This window comes from Artemia franciscana, chromosome 7, assembly GCF_032884065.1.
Source record: "Artemia franciscana chromosome 7, ASM3288406v1, whole genome shotgun sequence".
Classification (NCBI taxonomy): domain Eukaryota; kingdom Metazoa; phylum Arthropoda; class Branchiopoda; order Anostraca; family Artemiidae; genus Artemia; species Artemia franciscana.
In genome coordinates, this window is record NC_088869.1 from 60,389,006 (window position 1) to 60,409,108 (window position 20,103).

At 35.1% G+C, this 20,103-nt stretch overlaps 1 protein-coding gene across 1 annotated transcript in view; it reads right to left on the reverse strand.

Annotated features, from left to right (window-relative positions):
* LOC136029559 (protein PALS1-like) overlaps nucleotides 1-20,103 on the reverse strand; it is a gene marked incomplete in the record, with an annotated part of 254,054 nt that overhangs the window by 70,556 nt on the left and 163,395 nt on the right. Inside the window, 1 exon segment of the mRNA XM_065708038.1 lies at nucleotides 11,679-12,370. Coding sequence (XP_065564110.1) covers nucleotides 11,679-12,370 — 692 coding nt within the window.

Consider the following 20,103-nt stretch of genomic DNA (forward strand, 5'->3'; position numbering starts at 1 on the left):
GTTGAGCATAAACAAGCTTGTTGAGCAAAACAAGCTTTTGAGATTAATGTTGGATACACTTGGGTTTTTTTTTCGCCAGATTCACCATTCCCTCCACTTCCCCCAACCCCCAGCACAGGATGCTTAATATCTAAATTGAACCAAGCTTTATTCTAATAGCAAAGAATGTCAATTCAATTGCTTGTACATTTTGAATGAATTTTGACACTATAATATCTAATTTCTGAACTTTCAACATATGATTTGTTGAAATATTATTTCTGATTTTTATTAAATTGATTTTTTTGGAGGAGGGGGGTTGCTGATTTACATTAATAACTAGCAGTGATATCAGCCAGCCACATAAAGCAGAAACAAAAATCATAGGCAGCATAATAGCACTGTCTAAGCCAAGATGCAGGATAAGTCAAAGTATTACCACAGATTGTAACATTATATTTGACATATTCACCACATTTACACAGTGACTGTATTTCACATTTGAAAGTATTCAAAAAAATAGAGTGTGAACTATTAACTTATCTGTTGGGCATTGTTTAACAAAGAATATCCTAAAAACCTGAACAATTTTTGGCATCATTATGGCAGAAAACTTAAATTAATTAAAAATTGCCAGGGATGCCAATTGGTAGGAAAAACTGACTCCTAGAGTTTGAAAATTACCTTTCCCTTTGTAATTTTGTTATAAAAAAAAACGAATTCTATAAAAGTTACACAAAGGTTTTTCTTGTGTAAATCAGGGCATGGGGGCATACATTTCCAGAGGGGATTACAATGAATATCATTTTTATATCTATAATTCCCTTCACAAGCAAACCTTGGTCTCCTAATGTTGCATGATAAAACTGATAACAATAGATAAAGAAAATTGGTTGGTATCACTTATATTTTTGCACAAAATTTCTAGATTGTGAGGAAAATATACATGTTTTGTTTAAATTCACCTTATTCTGTTTGCAGCAGACATATTGTACACCATGCTGATGCAGGTAAATGCCCCACAAGTAGAATTAGTTTTGTGTAAATTGTGACTAATTTCAGTCATAATTCTTATCACATTTTATTTCAATTCGTTTTTTGGACCTGGTTACAAGAACTATTTAGAAAAGCAAAAATAGTAAGGAATCAGCATGGTATTATACATAGAGGCAGTTCTACGTTTATGAGTTAGTATGTGATTAGTTAGTATGTTTATGAGTTAGTATGCCCCACAAGTAGAATTGGTTTTGTGTGAATTGTGACTAATTTCAGTCATAATTTTTAGCACATCTATTTCATTTTTCTTTGAGCTAGTTAAAAAACATTTAGAAGAGCAAAAATAGCAAGAAATCATTATGGTATTATATACAGAGGTCTAAATTTATGGGTTATTACATGAATCCAAATCATAAGGAATAGGACATTATCAGCACTTATTAGGCATTCCAATGACAAATAAGAGAATCAGAGTTTCAATTAAATACTAGAAATAAAAATTAAGACAATCAAATGATACATGAAGCAGATCCCCTTTTACCAAATTCCATGACCAAACTACAACCCAATTTGACCTATCTAGTTATAGTGCAAATATCATTATAAAAAGCACTAAGTCATTCATTTTTTAACAATTTCTTTATCATTCAAAAAACTACATTCATTGTATATACCTTCTTATTCTCTAATGATTCCATTTGTGTTCTATTTTCAGATGTAGAGGGTGCATTCATTTCCTCTTTTAGAAGTTTCAAGACAAGAGAATCCAATCTTGAACTGATAGATCTTAGGAAGTGAAAGCACCTTAAATATCAGGGAAAAAATTGACCTGAGCATATGTGGCAAAATAGAAAGCATAAAATTTTTCAATTTTGCCATTAACTAGGCCCATAATTTTACTTGATGATAAAGTTTCAAAGATGTTACATTTGGAAAAGTAGTTAATGTGGAACATATTATGAAGTGTAATACAACCCTATTTTTCTTGTCTCCCTTGTGTTAAAAACAAGTGTGGATTAATTAACAAAAAATTATCTACTCAAAGTAAAGAGCAAATTGGACACTTAAAACAAGCCTTTAAACAGTTTTAGAGCAACTTAATAAATTATAGCTGTCTTTAATTATTGGAGGGCAACTGCCCCCTCCCCCTCTTAATGACACCACTGCCTAGGCCATATACAAAACTTAGCTAGTTTTTTCTTCCAAGTTGGCTTTAGTTAACATTAAAGGGCTTTTTCTAGCATCCAAACAAGAAATTGTGCTAAAATTCTAGTTGATTGACTTCTTGCTATCTCAGAAAAGGGTTAGGTTAGGAATATGAAACTTTCAGGGATGAGTCCACAGGCTAAAATATATCCTCAGAAGGTATTTTGAAATACATTTCCTAAATTTTGAAAAGAAAAAAATTGATATGGCTCAGAATTCTACTCAAATAACAGGAATTGCATTTTCAGAACTAAAGACAGAGAAAAAGCAACTGGTAACTGAAAATTAAGGTAAAATGTTGTTTTGTCAAAATTTCAACAGGTATAGACTTGTCATGTAGGCAAATTTCAGGGCTCTCTAGAGGGAGAAGGAGTGGAGATGGGTGCTTTAAAATACCTTCCCAAGATATGCTCTTGCCTGTAGACCCATCCCTGAAAGTTTCTTTTTCCTAACCTAACCCCTTTCTGAGATAGCACAAAGTCACTCAACTATAATTTTACTGAAATTCTTAGCTAACAATTTTCTCAACAATAGTGTTTCTACTGTTCAACTAAAAGCTCTTAGCTAACATTTTGTAGAATATGTTTAACAAATTGAATAGGCCTACTTGTTAGAGAAAATTGTTGGAAAATTTATTTATGTTACCTAGCAATTGTGTTCCTGCTGTCAGTAAAATTCTAGATTATCTACATATTCTTATCATGGAAAGGGGCTAGGTTAGGAAAATAAAACTTTCAGGGATGGGTCTACAGACTAAAGTATGTCCCAGAAAGGTATTCTAAAGTCTATTCCTTCTCCCTCAAGAGGACAGTGACTTTTCAAAATCACTGTGTTATGAAAGTGAAACCTGGCAAAACAGATCTTCAGCTTAAATAAAGTATGAGAAATCTGTTTTCAGCTTCTCAACTTTGCTTTAAGATGTAGGCTACCCTAATTATTTTACAATGTTTCAAAGTGGCTTCCAGGATTATAGAGGGTTCTTATGCAGAGAGCAGAGCCTACCGGGAAATCCATTATGAATACTGAATTTACCCTGATTTCTTTCATATAGGCTAAGTTAGCTAACCTCAACTGCCTAGCCTATGTGTAAGTAGTTTGGGTTTCAGCTGTATTTCTCATCACTCTGAATGTTACTTGGCCAAAACAAAAGCAACTAAATTTCGAGCTGTCATAGCCTAAAAGATCACAAACCTCTGTTAATTTTGAATTCACCTTGACAGAATAGGCCTATTTTTAAATTAAACCAGCTTCTTCATTAGTTATCTGAAATCAAAGATTGAGTGTAGAAATATACTTCTAACAATAAACTGTGTGTCATTAAAATTCGAAAAATAATAAATTCACCCTATTAAATAGTAATCTTTTCAAATTCTGCTAACATTAGATAGACAGTATATTTGTATAGTTCAGACTGATAGCTAGGTAGCACTTCAATCGTAAAGCGATGCATAAGAAAACAATACCCTTTACGCTAAAGTAATACAGCGCTTTAAACATACTTTATATACTATTCCGATTCAATGACCCTTGTGTTCAAGCAGTCGTTCTTAAAGAATTAGGGCAAAAAGTTAAATTTTAATGTAAAGAGTTTCAGGAGGGGGTAATACCCCTGATATTCTGAACAATTTCTGTTCGTTTTAAGCTTTCATTTAATTTTTTACCGAAATTTGTCTGTTCGTTTTTCATATTATACCCTGGGCATTTCTTATTGCAAAAAGGGCTACCTTTAAACCCAACTCAATAAATAAAATTTAGTTTTACTTAGCAATGCTACGATAAAGAACTAGTTTGGTGTAAGTAAAAAAATGGCATCCATGGGCGTACGTAGCTTCTTCCTTAGGAGGGGTAGCCGATTCTGTGGTGAAGGGTTTGGGGGGGGGCTGAAGTGATATTGGTAGTTCACAAAACCTTACATTACCAGAAGGTTCTTATATACCTATGAAATCTTTATTAGTAAGTAATCATCTAACATCATAAATCATCACTAAGCTTAAGCATTAATCTTCTTGGATTATGATACAAAAGAAAACATTTTTCAGTAATAAGAACAGAGCTCCACAACACCTTTATTTAGGTTTGGTTGAAATAAAGGGATATTAAAGGTCGCTTCCTACCTTCCCCCCTCAGACCCTTTCTATATTTATCTGAAGACTCATTGAGGAATTCGCAATTTGGGCATTAAAATACACGTTCTGAGGCATCTGGTAGCATCACCACCTATGCACTGGCCCGCCACCTATGTCCCTACTACATCACCGATGCGCCCTGATGTATCACTGTACATAAATTTATGAAACATCAAGTCAATCAACTTATTCAAATGTGGCTTTAAAATAAATGTCTACTCTAACCCTTGACCTTATACAGATGAAAAAAACAAGCTTTTTTCAGCAGAAAGTAAGGAGCAACATCAATACTTAAAAGAACATAAGTTATTGCTTATATGAGGGGGCTGCCCTCTCCTCAATTCCTCACTCTTTACGTTCAAGTTTTTTAAAAACATTTATAAAGCTCAGTTTTCTAATTAAAATTGTGTTTTTCAGGAATCGCTCTTAAAGAATTGAGACAAAAAGTAAAACTTTAACGTAGGGAGTGAGATATAGAGGAGAGGGCAGCCCCCCTCATAAAAGTTATAATTTCTGTTCGATTTAAGTTTTGATGTTGCTCCTTACTTTCAGTTGAAAGAACTCTTTTTATTTCATTTCTGATCGTTTTTAAATAATGCCGGGAAAACCAGCTACCCCACCATGAAAAAATCCTTCTCCACACGGCAATCCCTCCATGAAAAAATATTCCCAATCAAAATCCCCCATTCTCGTCCACAATTGCATTCTGGCTGAAAATACCCCCCCCCCCCCCCCCCCGCAAAAAAAAAATCTTGCGGACGGTTCCAGGTGAATTTTTTTTCTTAGCGCACTTTCATTTGAAAAAGACTAACTTGACAATATTGCTTTTAAATCATACTGGAAATCCCCTTCACCGTGGAAGAATTTTCCCAAAAATAAACCCCCCCCCTTCCAAGTAAAAAGTTGCTCCCACACAAAATTCCCTCAGAAGAATTTCTCCCGTGAAAAATCCCCCTCCTATGAAAAAATACTATAGACAACTCCAACCCGGTAAAAATTTCCCCCCGGACAATTCCCCTTAATATCTTCAAATGTAAAGTGGAGTCGGCAAAGTGAAAGTAAGACGAATAAAAAGGAAATTCGTATAGAAATTCCGGCAAATTCAGGAATTCTTCCCCAGTGTAAGATTTCCCCTGGAAAGTTCCCCCTGGAAACTTCCCTCCCTATGAAAAATCTCCCCGTGGAAAATCCTCCAAGTAGAAAAGTCACCCCCCCATCCGAAAAATGTATACATACTTCTCAATAATAAATAATATACGCAACAATGTGCAATTTATAAATTAGAGACCTTTCCCCATGGTCTGTAGGGGTCATATTATCTCCAAAGGCATAGCTATTGGGTCTTTCAGCTGTATTGCACAAAATGGCTATCTCAAAATTTTAATCAGACGACTTTGAGGAAAAAGGGGGCGGAAAGGGGGGCTAGTTACACTCTAATCTTTTTGGTCACTTAAAAACAGCACTAGAACTTTTAATTTCCATTCAAATGAGCCCTTTTGCGATATTCTAACACTATTGGTTTAATGCGATCGCCCCTGAGGAAAATAGACAGACAAACAAATAAACATGCATCCGTGATCTTTCTTCTGAAAAAAAATCCACAATTTTACAGATAAGAGCTTGAAACTTCTGCAACAGGGTTCTTGGTAACACCAAATCTGATGATGTGATTTTCATTAAGATCCCTTAGTTTAAAAGGGTGTCTCCCCTTTTTTGAAAATTAGGTAAATTTTCTCAGGCACGTAGCTTTTGATGGGTACCGCTAAATTTGATGAATCTTATACATTTTGAATAAGCATAAAAAACCAATTCTTTTGATATATCTATTGATATCAAAATTCTATCTTTTATAGTTTCGGTTACTATTGAGCCATGTCACTTCTTACTTACAATTCGTTGCAACGAACTGTCAGAAACGAATACGCTACTGTGCGGCATTACTTCCTTTAAAAATGAGAAGCACAACTTACAGTATTTTGGTACTTTTAAATCGATTGGCTATAACAGAGTTTTCCATCTATAGCAATTTTACCCTATTTGGAGCAAAATCGTAGTTTGATGCCATAAAATGGAAGAAAATACCACTTTCCCATGGCAGAATCTGTTTTGGCTAACTACAAAGTTATCTTGACCTCATAATTTACGTCCATCTGAGTCTTCGTTCGATTTTCCATGACCATTGGTTCCATAAGATCGCCTCTGGGAAAAAATGAATAAACACGTATTCGTGACCTTCCTGCTGGGAAAAAGGTCACAAGATCCTGCATTTTTACAGGAAGTACATTTGGATTCTTAAAATCTTTCAATTGGATTCTCCGATTTGCTTAATTTGATATTGTGATTTTCATCAACACCATACAATTTTTTGAGGATGTTTTCTCCTTTTTGAAAATTAGATAAATTTTCTCAGGCTCCTAGGTTTAGGTGGGTCGCTTTAAACTTAATAACTTTTATATGTCTGAAATCAACATCAAAAGCCAATTCTTTTAATGTATTAATTTATTTCAAGACTCTCTTTCTATAGATTTTCGGCTTCTAATAGACTGAGCCTCTTCTAGCTATTTGTTAACCACAAACTGTTTGATAGACAGCGAAGGAAAACGATAAAAAACTAAAATAAAGCATACTAAAAAGTCCGGGAGAGCAGACCATGCCTGGCAAACGAAACCGTTATTTACATGGAGTTATGTGGAATCCCCTTTTCAATGTTCGTGATTTCCATGATGTACGCCACATTCTAATTCACTGTTGAAATAACTTAAAAATTACGCAAAATTATAGGGTTACAGAAACTCCTTGAAAGGGGCATTGGAGCTTCGAGGCCTGAGCCTCAAACCAAAGTTTTTGGGCCCACTCCGCCACCAAACCTGATTGAACGACCAATCCATCAAATGAGAGATAATTTTATTAGACAAAATCAATTCACCAGTTATCCAATAGTCGACCTAATTGGCTTTCTGTTCACTTTAAAAAAAATTGTCTCAGGTAGACATGGTAACAGTTATAATAAAAAATTGAAATCTTCTACAATGAGAATTTTAATCCCGGGAGAATCCTAGCAACCTAATTCTTCCCAGTTCCTTGAACTCTTAACGAGATTAGGAAAATTCGTCTTTGGAAATTTACTAGACCAAAATTTACAAGACTGCGAGTAACAACCATTTCCCAAATGGGGTTTGTGAAATCGACTTAGACAAGCTCAGCGTCACTGTTCTCCAGCTCATCACTATTATCACATCATCAGTATCATCACTTGTTATACAATTTTACGCCTAACTACAGATAATAAGGAAGAAAAATGACTTTTCCGTAAAGGGAGATTAATTATTTATGTTCAAACATAAAATTTATATTTGCTCATATATTTAATCAGGTCGTAGCTGTGTAACGAGTGATGATGATGAGGAAAGGGGGACAACGAATCCACATAGTGGCCTTGGACTGAGAGAAATTTATGTAACAATAGAGCTTTAATGGAAGAAGACACTACGAAGGAAACATAAAAGACATATTCTAGATTTAAGAACAAATTTAAACCTCTTTTTTGTACTTTCCGAGGCGACCACGACCACTGGGGAAGGTGTTGTTTAGCATCAGGAGCGTAATTTTCTGTGGAAAAGGGAAGGGCAACTGCCCCTCCAGACCCCGATTTCTATTTTCTGAAGCCCCTCCCCCAAGCTGAAGTCTATTTTCTGAAAAAAAAAACATTGTCAAAACTAAAATCTGCATTATTCAAGAATCCAGAGAAACAGGTCAGTTTCTTTAGAGTATTTTTTGCTTTATGGTACTATATGGCTCATTTTCAGTTTTCACTGTTGTTTTCACTTAATTTGGGAAAATTGGCTCAAACTCCATCCCCCCCCCCAGGATTTTGATGAAATTACGCCACCGGGTAGTATCAGATTTGAAAAGCAATGGTAGCTTATATGCTTCGAGTAACTAGAGCAAAAAAAAGTATATTAAAACTTTTAGCCTCTACATCAAACTCATGGGTAAACTACCTTTTACTTTTGCAGTGCATAATCTATTAGCAGTGTACTCATCAATACTGTGTTCCAGAACTTATTATACGTAGGATATACTCTAGTTTGTACACGTTAGACGCGTTTGAGATTTTTTTTTTTTTTTTTTGAAGATACTTGATGAATTATTTCTAAGAAACATTTTCTTGAATACTTTCAGTCTGTTAAGTTTCTAAAAGATATTGGAAACGAATATTTACCAATTTACCTCCTTTAGAAGAAATTTGGGGGCTATTCCGTCAAAATGCATAGAACCAATTTTTGAAAGTAATGGACACAAATAATATTTCTTGAAACCAAAATGAAAATCGAGAAAAATTGCGACAGGATCAATGGAAATAAAGACCAGAATATTGTAGATTTTTAACCCTTAAAGGCCCATTCACAATGAATGAGCTAAAGCCAAAATTCAGTCAACACCAAGGCTTGGCTAAATCTATGGTCTAAGTAACGCCAGATCCGATCTTGGAATTCTTTATCTGACAAGCTAGCTCTTGAATTTCGCTATGTTTCATTATGTTGGTTAAAACTCAATGTCTGCAAGATCTCAATGTCAATAATTTCAAGACAAATAATTTTCAAGGTACAAGGCAAATATATTATGGTTACAATTTGCATTCAGTTTTGAAGTTTTCTGTCAGTGATTGGTCCACTGACTCAGTTATTCTGAAAATAATAAAAACAAAATAAAGCAGATATCTTTTAGACGTTGCATTTCCTCTTGTAAAATTCCTCAAAAATACAGCCTCGTTGTCTTTCAACGTTTTAGGCAAAGCAAAAGCCCTGCCATTGTAAAAGATGTAGACAGACGGAGCGTTTTTCTTTCAGCGTTTTAAGAGCGTAAACGTACAAATATCAAGCAGACTTTCCACAGAAAAGATGGCAAATTCTTGGCAAATTTTTTAAATTTCTAAAAGAAGGACAATAATATGCTGTTAGATGACTATCAAACAGGATATTAAGTGACCAAGTAAACAACTCTACACACCTTATATTGAAAATTTTCCACACCATACTGAGAAAATTTTCTCAAACTTAAAAGTCAGCCTCAAAAGGGTTAAAATTGATATATTACATATACGGCCGTTTTCAACCAAAAAACACTACTCTGTCCAGTTCTTAAGGACAAGAAAAATGGTTTTAAACAAAAACACAATTTTTGATGTTTTACTGGCTGATTTGCTTTCCTCACTATCCGGAATACACACACACACGCAAAACAACACTTAACTTACTCATAACGCTTTTCATGCTGTTAAAACGATATTCAAAATAAGACTTGGATTGTAATTGAATAAAAATAATTTAACATTTTTTTGAAAAGCTTTATGAACAACTTTTCCTTTTTCGCTATGGGTTCAGCACTGTATATTTCTGAGTATCATTCGCTTCACGGTAAAGGGTTTTTTTCTTCAGAAATTGTTAAACCCTTTTGCCAATTAACTTTTTCCAGTGAAACTGGACATGTGGCTTTGAAATGGTTAGTCAATTAGAGTTTACCTGAATACGAAAGCTCTTGCCATGCCCCATACAGGTGTGCAGTCATTGGTTCTTACGACACTTAATCAGTTATGCCTGAAAAAGGCATACGAAGACTTGACTTCAGTCAAGGACGTACGCAGTCCCCTCCCCAAAAAACGTCATAAATATCTTGGATTATATGGGCACTTCTTATTCAAATTATCAAATTACATTTTTATTTGTATTTCCTGTCTTAAAACTTGTTTTATTGCCCTCCATCAGCAACAAACGATCCTGGATACATACCAGGCTCCAGTGTATGCATATTTTCGTTACAATTCATTATACTCTGTATAGATCCTGATGTCGCTTTGAAAAACACTCCCTAAGGATTTTATCATTTAGTCCTTTCCACCTGTAAGACTCCCAAAGACTACTTTCCTAAAGTTCTTTCAACACATGCAATGATGGATAGCGTGCTAGAAATCTTCACACATAGCATGAGTTGACAAAAATACGGGGCATTCTGAGCCCTCAATATCCAAAGATACCATACCAATGGCGTAGAGAAGGCATAAAAACATTAAGATTGCTAAATTTAACTTCAAAACGGTATGAATTAAAATTTGTTGTTATTCTATACTGATAAGAAAGTGTAAAAAAGTTGTGATTATTGTCCTCAAAACTGTTTACTAGTCGAAAAACTCTCGGGTAGGTGCGTGGAGCCTAAAAACGAGAATTTCTGCGAGTTTAATCTGTGAGGAAAAAACTAAATCAATACCGGTGAGTATTTGAAACTCTTTTACCCGAATCTTTCCCAAGAGGCGCCCCCGTCAGCGACGTTTCCAAGTTGGGCTACTCTCCACCATTTGCCCTAGTAAAATTTGACTTTTGCTCGACGAATTTCCCAGCCCAATTGTTTAGAAATTTTGACAGATCAGCTGGAGTACAATAACTAGTAAAATTGGACGAATCGTGATATGGATATTTTTCATTTGGGCAATTGCAATCCATGAAAATTTTGCAATCGAGGTTGTGAATCTACTTGTGAGTGTGTACAAAACACGCTGTTGCGTTTGTGGTACGCCAAATAAAAATCAGTAAAGAAAACATTAAAAAGGGGCAAAATGATATTATAACTTTTCTGAGTAACATAGAAACGTTCTTCTGGGACGTTCTGACATTTTTCATTACATTTTTCATATTTTTCATTTTTCTTCAACCAAGCACGTACATAAGAATTTACTTCAGGGGGGTTCAAGGCGGAGAAGACACATGAAAAAAACCACACAAACAACCAATTAAATGGAAAAATAGGAGATTATAGGTAAGATAATGAAAATACTGGCATTTTTGGGGTGCAACGGCCCTCTCCACAGTGATTTACTATCAGGCTCTGATATAATTATTGTATCCCAAAGAGGGAAAAAACAAAATACTTCATGTTTCACACGCATTTTTTACCATGGTTCGTCGAATATTAATTTGCATTTATGACGACAATAGTAATAATGACAAATTTACGGATAAATTTTTTATTTCTGTAGGGATAAGACATCGGTTGGCCTAACAGGCTCTGGTAGTTTGTGGCCAAAACGCCCTTCAATAAAAACATCGCTGCATACCTGATGATAACCCGTTGATAAATTTGATTTGATTGTTAGAAACCAGCAATTGCAAAGAATAGATTTTACATTCACTCCTAAAATCATTGTGTCCCGTTCCCCCTTCCACTGTTTGGTCCTCCTAATTTAAATCTTATTGACACTCGCAAACATCCTTGGTAAACAAGTTGAGGCTTAAGATCCATGTTTCTAGCCCTGGAGTGTGGCAGAGGGAATAAAACTGAAAAAAAAATTAAATCGCTTTACCTCGTTAATCTACTTACCTCGGTTTCCTCACTGGAATTCCGTCATTCTTTTCATCTTCTTTAGGTGTGATTGATGATTTAAGAATACTTTCATTTGATTTACAATTAGGAATTCTCATTGTTTCTTCTTCCACCTTTGATTTGATTTCATTCATCCATGCTGAAGGAGACCCAATTGGAGACAGCAATTCTGGGGGATTTCCAAGGGAAAGATTTAAATCACAGCCTTTTATATCAAGATCCGTAGAACCGTTTAGCGAAGGAAGGTCTTCTTCTTCTTGATTAATGTCATCTAGCTTTGGTGGGGGTATACTACTAAGCAACTCCTCCGAGCTTATATCACAAATGGTTTCTTTTTTGTCTTTTATATTCAGTTTTATAGATTTTGGAGGACTTTCTGCATCACTAACTGCAATATTCAATGTTTCTTTCGGGTGTTGATTGCTATCAATGTTTTCGACAGTTTGGACAGTTATACATGATGTGCTTGAAACTAAGGCTGGTTTTTCAGAAGTAGATTCACAAAAGGATGGTTGTCTAAGGAGTCCACCATCAAGCTCATCACTAGGACTGATAGAAATCGTGGTCTGTGCTTCTGCACCAATACTAATTACGGAAACATTTTCTTTCCCGTTTGTATTAGGCTTCTTTATCGATTTTTGAGATCCTTTTGATACTAGATTTAAATTTGGCGCGGATTGGGTGCTTAGCTGTAAAGAAAAAAAATTAGCTAATTAGAATTAAAAATTCAAAAAAATTATGTGCATACTTTATGCTTTCGGGAACATGTTTTAGAAGATCACACTGCCTTTCCGTGACGTAAAAATAATAGTTCATTTGGGAAAAATCCTTTAATGTGTCAGTGAAACAACTGTATAAATGCTACTGTATATGTGACCGAAATATCAAGAAATTTTTTCGTTGTTTACTGTCAAATAAAAGGATTTGTCGCTGTTGGGAAATATTTTTCTTATCAAAGCTATTACCAATGACTAATGAATCTACTATATAAATGTTATTTTTAGTACTTATATTTATTGTTCAATATCTATTCATTAACGAATAAAACTATTAGTCTTAAAAAGGTGTTTGAATCCATATAGTTGAAAAAAGTAGACGTTCAGCATAATAAATACCAAGAATTGCAAGATCATGTGATTTAGGGGTAATTGTAGATTCCCTAGCCCAAGCCCCCGAGTAGATGTTCAGCCCATTATCAGTTACAATAAAAAATGCCACAAACATGTAAGCTTAAACTCAGTAGGAAAAACCAAAAACAGATTCAACTGAATACCTTAAAATGGAATACACAGAAACAGCGCAATAACATACAACCCAACACATGATAGGGTTTAACAAAAAAACTAATCAAAATAATTTTGTACCGTAAACTCTCTTAGATTCATTAGATTTCATCGGGAGCCAGTAATATAGCTAGAAGGATCAAAAACGGACACGGCCCACTAGGGAAACCTTCAAAAGCGATTACAAAGCTACGTTCTGAAACAGCATGGTAAATTTATTCCCGTCATTCACTGATCCCCCCCCCAAGAAAAGAAACCCAGTTGCAACCATGGTGATAGTTTATAGCTTCTTCTAAAAAACTTAATGGCAAGTTATGCAAATCAAAGAGCGTTCTGAACATTTGGTTAAACTGAGTTTGATGTAAATACATGTCTGTATTTATGTGAACACCTACTTCCTAAATAATAAAAAAAAAAATTACAAAGTATGCAGAGACAACTCATATTATGTACTCTAGCGTTAGGAAATACAAATTCAGGGTTAGGTGTACAGGTATACCTGGGTATTAGGTATTGGAATTCGACTAGAATTCAATGAAAAATTCGACTAGGCTACTATAAAAATCCAGCCAGCGATCTTCGTATTAGAAATTCGATATGCTGTTTATTTTACTAAGCAGGTCTATAAACACTAATAAAGGAAACAAAATGATAATTTACGCATATGAATTAGACGTCATTCATATGAAAATATTTTCTCCAAAAATAAGGTTCCAAACAAGTCTTTTCAAAAGTCGTGATCTATCTAGATCACTTTTTACACCAGAAAGTGAACATTTCCGAAATTATAATTATCCTAAAAGACACCATCAAAACAATCTAATGTGTGAATTCGCTTGCATACACATTAGCTTAACGTGTTTGCTATTCACTCACCCTTGTTAAGCCTGGGACCAAATATTAACCGACAAGTTGACAGTTCTCTTATTCCAGGGTCTCTAATTTCAGTCAGCACACAATCTATAAAAATGTATTAGGGGTTCTGGAAGGGGGAAACAAATTTTTTTCAAAGTCTTGACCCATCAGGACAGTTTGTTTTCTTCTTTTTACACCAGAAAATGCTAAACCGCCTATTTTCAGAGACCCCGGGACCCAGCAATGTCTGCAGTTAGAACAGAAGGGACAATGAGAACCCATATATAGCAGCCTGCCGCATCCCTTGCTGAGGCCCGGCGCCAAAGCCGCCGGGACCCAGCTAGTATAAATTAGATTAATAAAATATTAGATAAATATATATTATATTCATGTATCTATATTATAAGTCAATATTATATTATCTATCTATCTAGATAAATATATATTATATACATTTATCTATATTATATATTATATATTAGATAATCTAATAAATATATATTAGAATAATAAAATAGATTCCAATCTCACTGTTCTTAGACTTTTTGATTTATATACTTTTTCATTCATCAGATTTTATGGTATAGTTTTGAGCAAGTGAGTAGCCATAATGCCGAACAAGACACAACTATTTTTATTTTGATACTATTGAACAGTTAGTTAACCAAGAAAATCCTCTGGGGTGAGGGCATACCCATTCCTAGGTCATAAGATTCACAAACCATGCGGCAAAAATGAAAATATTCCTTAAATCAGTCTTTTCTTCAGTCCTGACTCCTCTCACAAGTTTATTGGCTCACAGCCGTCTCCTTAAAACGAGCCGACTGGCACCTTTATTTTTAACACACATCATGACATTTTATTGGCAAGCCCGAGGACGGTAATTTTGTGTGTGTTAATTTTATTAAAATTAAAAAGAACTTACCATCCTTTCATATTATTTTTACCCAAGCCCCATCTATTCGGGAACCACTAAAGAAAAACAACTACTAAAACGAAAGAAGAAAGAAAGAAGGAAACAGGAAAATTAGCAGGGCAGATCGATTCCCTTGGTGATTTTTGAATGAATATACACTAGAATAAAAAAAGTTTGAAATCAACACATACTTACTTATTCAATTAATGAGACCCCCCCCCCTCCCTCTTGACTTTAAAATCACGATTCCACAAAAGTAGGGGCTCTGACCCGGGGTTTGGCACACTTTTTAGAATGAATTTCTCTACAGTTACCTACTATGGTAAAAAAAAAAATAGTGCTTCAGCAAGCTTATTCTAAAATGAGTGCAGGATCACTTGGTTGTTCTGCTTGGTTGATATTCACCGGTTGGTGAACCGGTGAACACCAGGAATCACCATCATCGGTGAACACCAGGAATCACCATGTTGAATCTGGCTGGTGTAGGATCGATAACAGAGTTTAGAAGCCCTGCCAGTAGATATGTACATTATTTGGAGCATACACATGAGAACAACCAAGAGAATTGTGTTCGTCATAGCGACGTCTGTCTTTGAATCGACAAGTAACGAAAAACTTAAACACCGTAAATAAAAAAGAAAAGAAAAAGAGACATAGTGGGTTGAATTGAACTCTTGAAGACCCTGAAAAGGAAAGAGAAGAATTGGACAAAGAAGAATTGTCATGCACCAAGCAAAGAGAAAAGTCTACAAGGTCTACAAGTGATTATTCACAGAAAAAGCAATGAGTAGCAGTAAATAAAGGCACTTATTCTTCATATTGATTTAGTTCATGGATTGGTAGCTAGTGGTGTCTAAAAACGAAAAAAAAAAAATTCCGGACAGATTGCAAATAAAGAACACTCGAACTTAAAATTTTGTAAATTTGTAAATTTTGTAAATTGAAGCAATGTCAGAGTCGTTAAGTAAATGCAGAAAAATAATAGAAACGGGCCTTTTTGTGTCTATCAAATAAAAATCATTTTTTCCTGTTAAAAAAGGTCAAAAATATTTTTCAAATTGTCAACAATAATGTATGGCAAAAGGCTTTTACTAACAACCTCAAACTATTTATTAACAGCCCAAACTATTGAAAATAAAAATGTCATCTGACTGTGTCAATAATTCGGCAAGTAAAGAGGCCAGTTTCCGCTTAAAAAAAATCTAGAATTTCATTGATTTCATTTCCCGTCTTGTTTGAACAGTCAAACAGATTTCAATCAATACAAAATTTCATTTTGAATCCAAGCATCCCGTTTCGCCTCCAAATTTTAAATAGTCACAGAGTTTGTATTTCAATTTTTTAATTTAATATCTAAGCTTCTAAGAGCAATGAGTTAAGCAAAGGGAATAGAACCAGCACTTTCCTCTTAAGCCCCAAATAGCCTAGTAATATAAGATGAGATTGTACCACTTTGAGCATTAGTGAGATTGGAACGGAGCTCTGAGGATTATATTTGAAATTAATCAAAGAAATTCAGAGCTAAAATTTGAGATAAATATTCTAATACTTTAATTCATATTTGCGTGACAGTCAAAATTTAATAATTTAAATAGGAATTTCCAGGAAACACTAAATATCCTCAAGAAAATGTAGATATCTTTTACTTTCAAAGAACTTGCCAGGGCTGCTACTCTTCAGGATTTTTCCACAAGGTCTTACAATTCCAGTCTTAAACTAAGGATCACTGGAACATATATGTTAATAATTACCTTCTAAGTATATTTAATGTATGGACTATTTTTACGTAATACATTACGACTTTCTTCAAATATCGGGATTTTCCGTTGGCTATTATTGGGATAGCTAAAATTTGAAATAAAATATTCTAACGTTTTCATTCGTATTTATGTGACAGTCGAAGTTTAATAATTCAAATACAAATTTATATCTCCAATATCTTCAAGAAAATGTAGATGTCTTGTTTGGAAGAACTTCCCTGGGCTACCGCTCCTCAGGATTTTTCATAAGATCTTACAATTCCGGTCGTAAACTTAGGATTACTGGGAAGGCTTATATTTTAATCATTCCCCTCAAAGAATATTTACTACGTAAATTATTTTTACTTAATATGTTAGCAGTTTCTTCAAACGTTGGGCTTTTTCGCCGGTGAATATTGGGATGGCTGAAATTTGAAATAAGATACTCGAACGTTTTCCTTCATATTTCTATGACACTCAAAAACTTAATCATTCAATTAGAAATTTGCAGAAAATATCGAGTGTCTCCAACATGGTGTCTTTCATTTTGGAAGAACTAGAAAGGGCTGCCACTCTTCAGGATTTTTGACAAGGTCTTAAAGTTATGTTCTTAAAGTAAAGATCACTGAGAAAGTATGTATGTTAATCATTACTCTCAAGGCATATTTAATATATGATTTTTTTTAATGTATTAGGGCTTTCCTCAAACTTTGGGACTTTACGCAGGTGAATCTTGGGATATTGCCAAATTCTGAAGGGCAGCCCTGGAATATGTAACTTTGCTAAAACTTTGCACCATCTCTGTTATATGTATTGCGGCTAAAAAGACGTTGCTCCAATTTTTTTAGGAGAAGGAGTCAGTTTTCGCAGTTCTGCCAATTTTTCATGAAATATACAAGATCTTCGATCAGTTTCCGGACAAAAAAGAACATACCGGACCTATTTTCTGTAGAAAAACATCTAGATAATCCGAGCTTTGTCTTTGACTGCGTTCCATATAATCATTGTATTGATTTTGTTCAATTTAAAATCAAGGGTTGGGATTGCTCGTCAACTAATACTTTGATTCAACAGTAATTTATAGATATTATACTTAAAAGAATGTCCTCTCGGAAGGATGTTGAAAGTATTACACATGAATAAAAACAGAATATATATCAGACGTATATATACTAGAGGCATCCCTCAGCTCTCTTTATTTCTGGCTCTTTAATCTTTTGTTTGTGGCTTTGACACTGGTTGTGCTTTTGCTAGTTTTCGTGTCGAAAAAATGTCTTTCTCAAAACATGGATGCAGTAAAGACTAAGGACTGGGAGTCAAGAATAAGTTTAGTTCTGTCGTTAGCAGAATCAAGTTACTCCTACGGGAGCGAGTTTTATTTATTTAAAGATTGAGAATGTCTTAGCTTTTATTGAAGCAAAGCTAGTCTAAATAGAGCTCGCGAACGAGTTCCTTTTTTTTGTAAATTCGTGTGGTTATTTTCTTGGCCATGTATGTGTGTAACTTAAAAGCCGGTTTGAAAATACATACTTCTAGTTTCCCAAATCTACATCCAGGAAATGGTTTTTTGACCTTTCTTTTCGGTCCTGTCTCGTCCAAAATATATTTTACAGTAGGTTCCCCTAGGCATAAGGAATTGCCGATACAGATTTCGGACTGATCAAGCACTACAAACTTTAGGTCCTATTCTATGGTTCCTAAAACGTCCCCCCTCTCAAAAATGCATGGTCCCTTTTATCTCAAGCAACGATCCTTAGATGTTTCAGACCAATCGGAGAAAATATGTTTTGGGCCACATTTTCGGAGGAAGGATCATGCCCCCATGCTAAAATTTTTCTCGTACAATAGGAACAAATTAGCCCTGGGACTTACGGTTTTTAATTTCAATCTGTTCAGAAAGAAAATTGGCCCGTACCCTCAATCTAATTTGTTTGTACATATAGGTTTCCTTGGTCCTCTGGAATACCAGTCTTTTTGCCCATGTTTAATTGACCCGCTGCCCCAATCTAAATTTGTTTTTAGATAAGGATTTCCTTGGCCTAAGGAAATCTCAATATTTTTGCCCATGATTAAGCGGCCTGTGCCACCTATCTTGTTGTCTATGTTTAACTGGCCTGTAATATTTTTCTCGTGCATTAGGAACAAATTAGCCCAGGGTCTCACGGTTTTTAATTTCAATCTGTTCAGAAAGAAAGTTTTTAGGCTAAAATGGCCCGCACCCTCAATCTAATTTGTTTGTACACGTGAGATTCCTTGGCCCATGGGAATACCAATCTTTTTGCCCATGTTAAAGTGGCCTGTGTCACCAATCTTAATTTGTTTGTACATTCGGCTTCCTTGGCCGATGGAAATCGCAATCTTTTTCTCCATGATTGACTGGCCCGTACACCCAATCTAAACTCGTTTGTACATATGTACTCCCTTGACCTATGGGAATCCCAATTTTTTTGTCCATGTGTAACTGGCCCGTATCCCCAATCTAAACTTGTTTGTACATTCGGTTTCCTCGAACCATGGGAATCCTAATATTTTTGCCCATGTTTCAGCGGCTTGTGCCACCAATCTTAATTTGTTTGTACATTCGGTTCCCTCGACCCATGGGAATTCCAGTATTTTGCCCATGTTAAAGCGGCTTGTGCCACCAATCTTAATTTGTTTGTACATTTGGTTTCCTCGACCCATGGGAATCCCAATATTTTTGGCCATGTTTAAGCCGCTTGTGCCATGAATATTAATTCGATTGTACGTCCGGTTTCCTCGACCCATGGGAATCCCAATATTTTTGCCCATGTTTAAGTGGCTTGTGCCACCAATCTTAATTTGTTTGTATATTCAGTTTCCTTTGTCGATGGAAATCCCAATCTTTTGTCCATGTTTAACTGGCCCATCCCCAATCTAAACATGTTTGTACATATGAGTTTCCTTGGCCGATAGAAAAACCAATCTTTTTGCCCATGTTTAATTGACCCGCACACCTAGTCTGAATTTGTTTGTACAAGTGGATTTCCTGGGACCTTGGGAATACCAGTCTTTTTGCCCATGTTTAATTGACCCGCTGCTCCAATCTAAATTTGTTTGTAGATAATGGTTTCCTCGGCCTATGGGAATCCTAATATTTCGGCCAATGTTTATGCGGCCTGTTCCACCAATCTTAATTTTGTTGTACATTCGGTTTTCTTAACCGATGGAAATCCCAATCTTTTTGTCCATATTTAACTGGCCCGGATCCCCATCTAAACTTGTTTGTACATACTGGTTTCCTTGCCCCATGGGAATATCAAACTTTATGCGCATGTTTAATTGACTCGCAACCCCAGTCTAAATTTCTTTGTACATATGGGTTTCCTTGGCCCATGGGAATTACAATCTTTTTGCCCATGCTTAATTGACCTGTACTCCAAGTCTAAATTTGTTTTTACATATGGGTTTCCTTAACCCATGGGAATCCCAGTCTTTTCACCCATATTTATGCAGCCTGTGCCCCCAATATCAACTTTCTTGTACATATGGGTTTCCTTGGCCCATTGTAATCCCAATATTTTCGCCCTTCTTTAATTGGCTTGTGTCCTCAATCTAAATTTGTTTGTACATAGGATTTTCCTTGACCCAGAAATAGTGTAAGTTTCAAA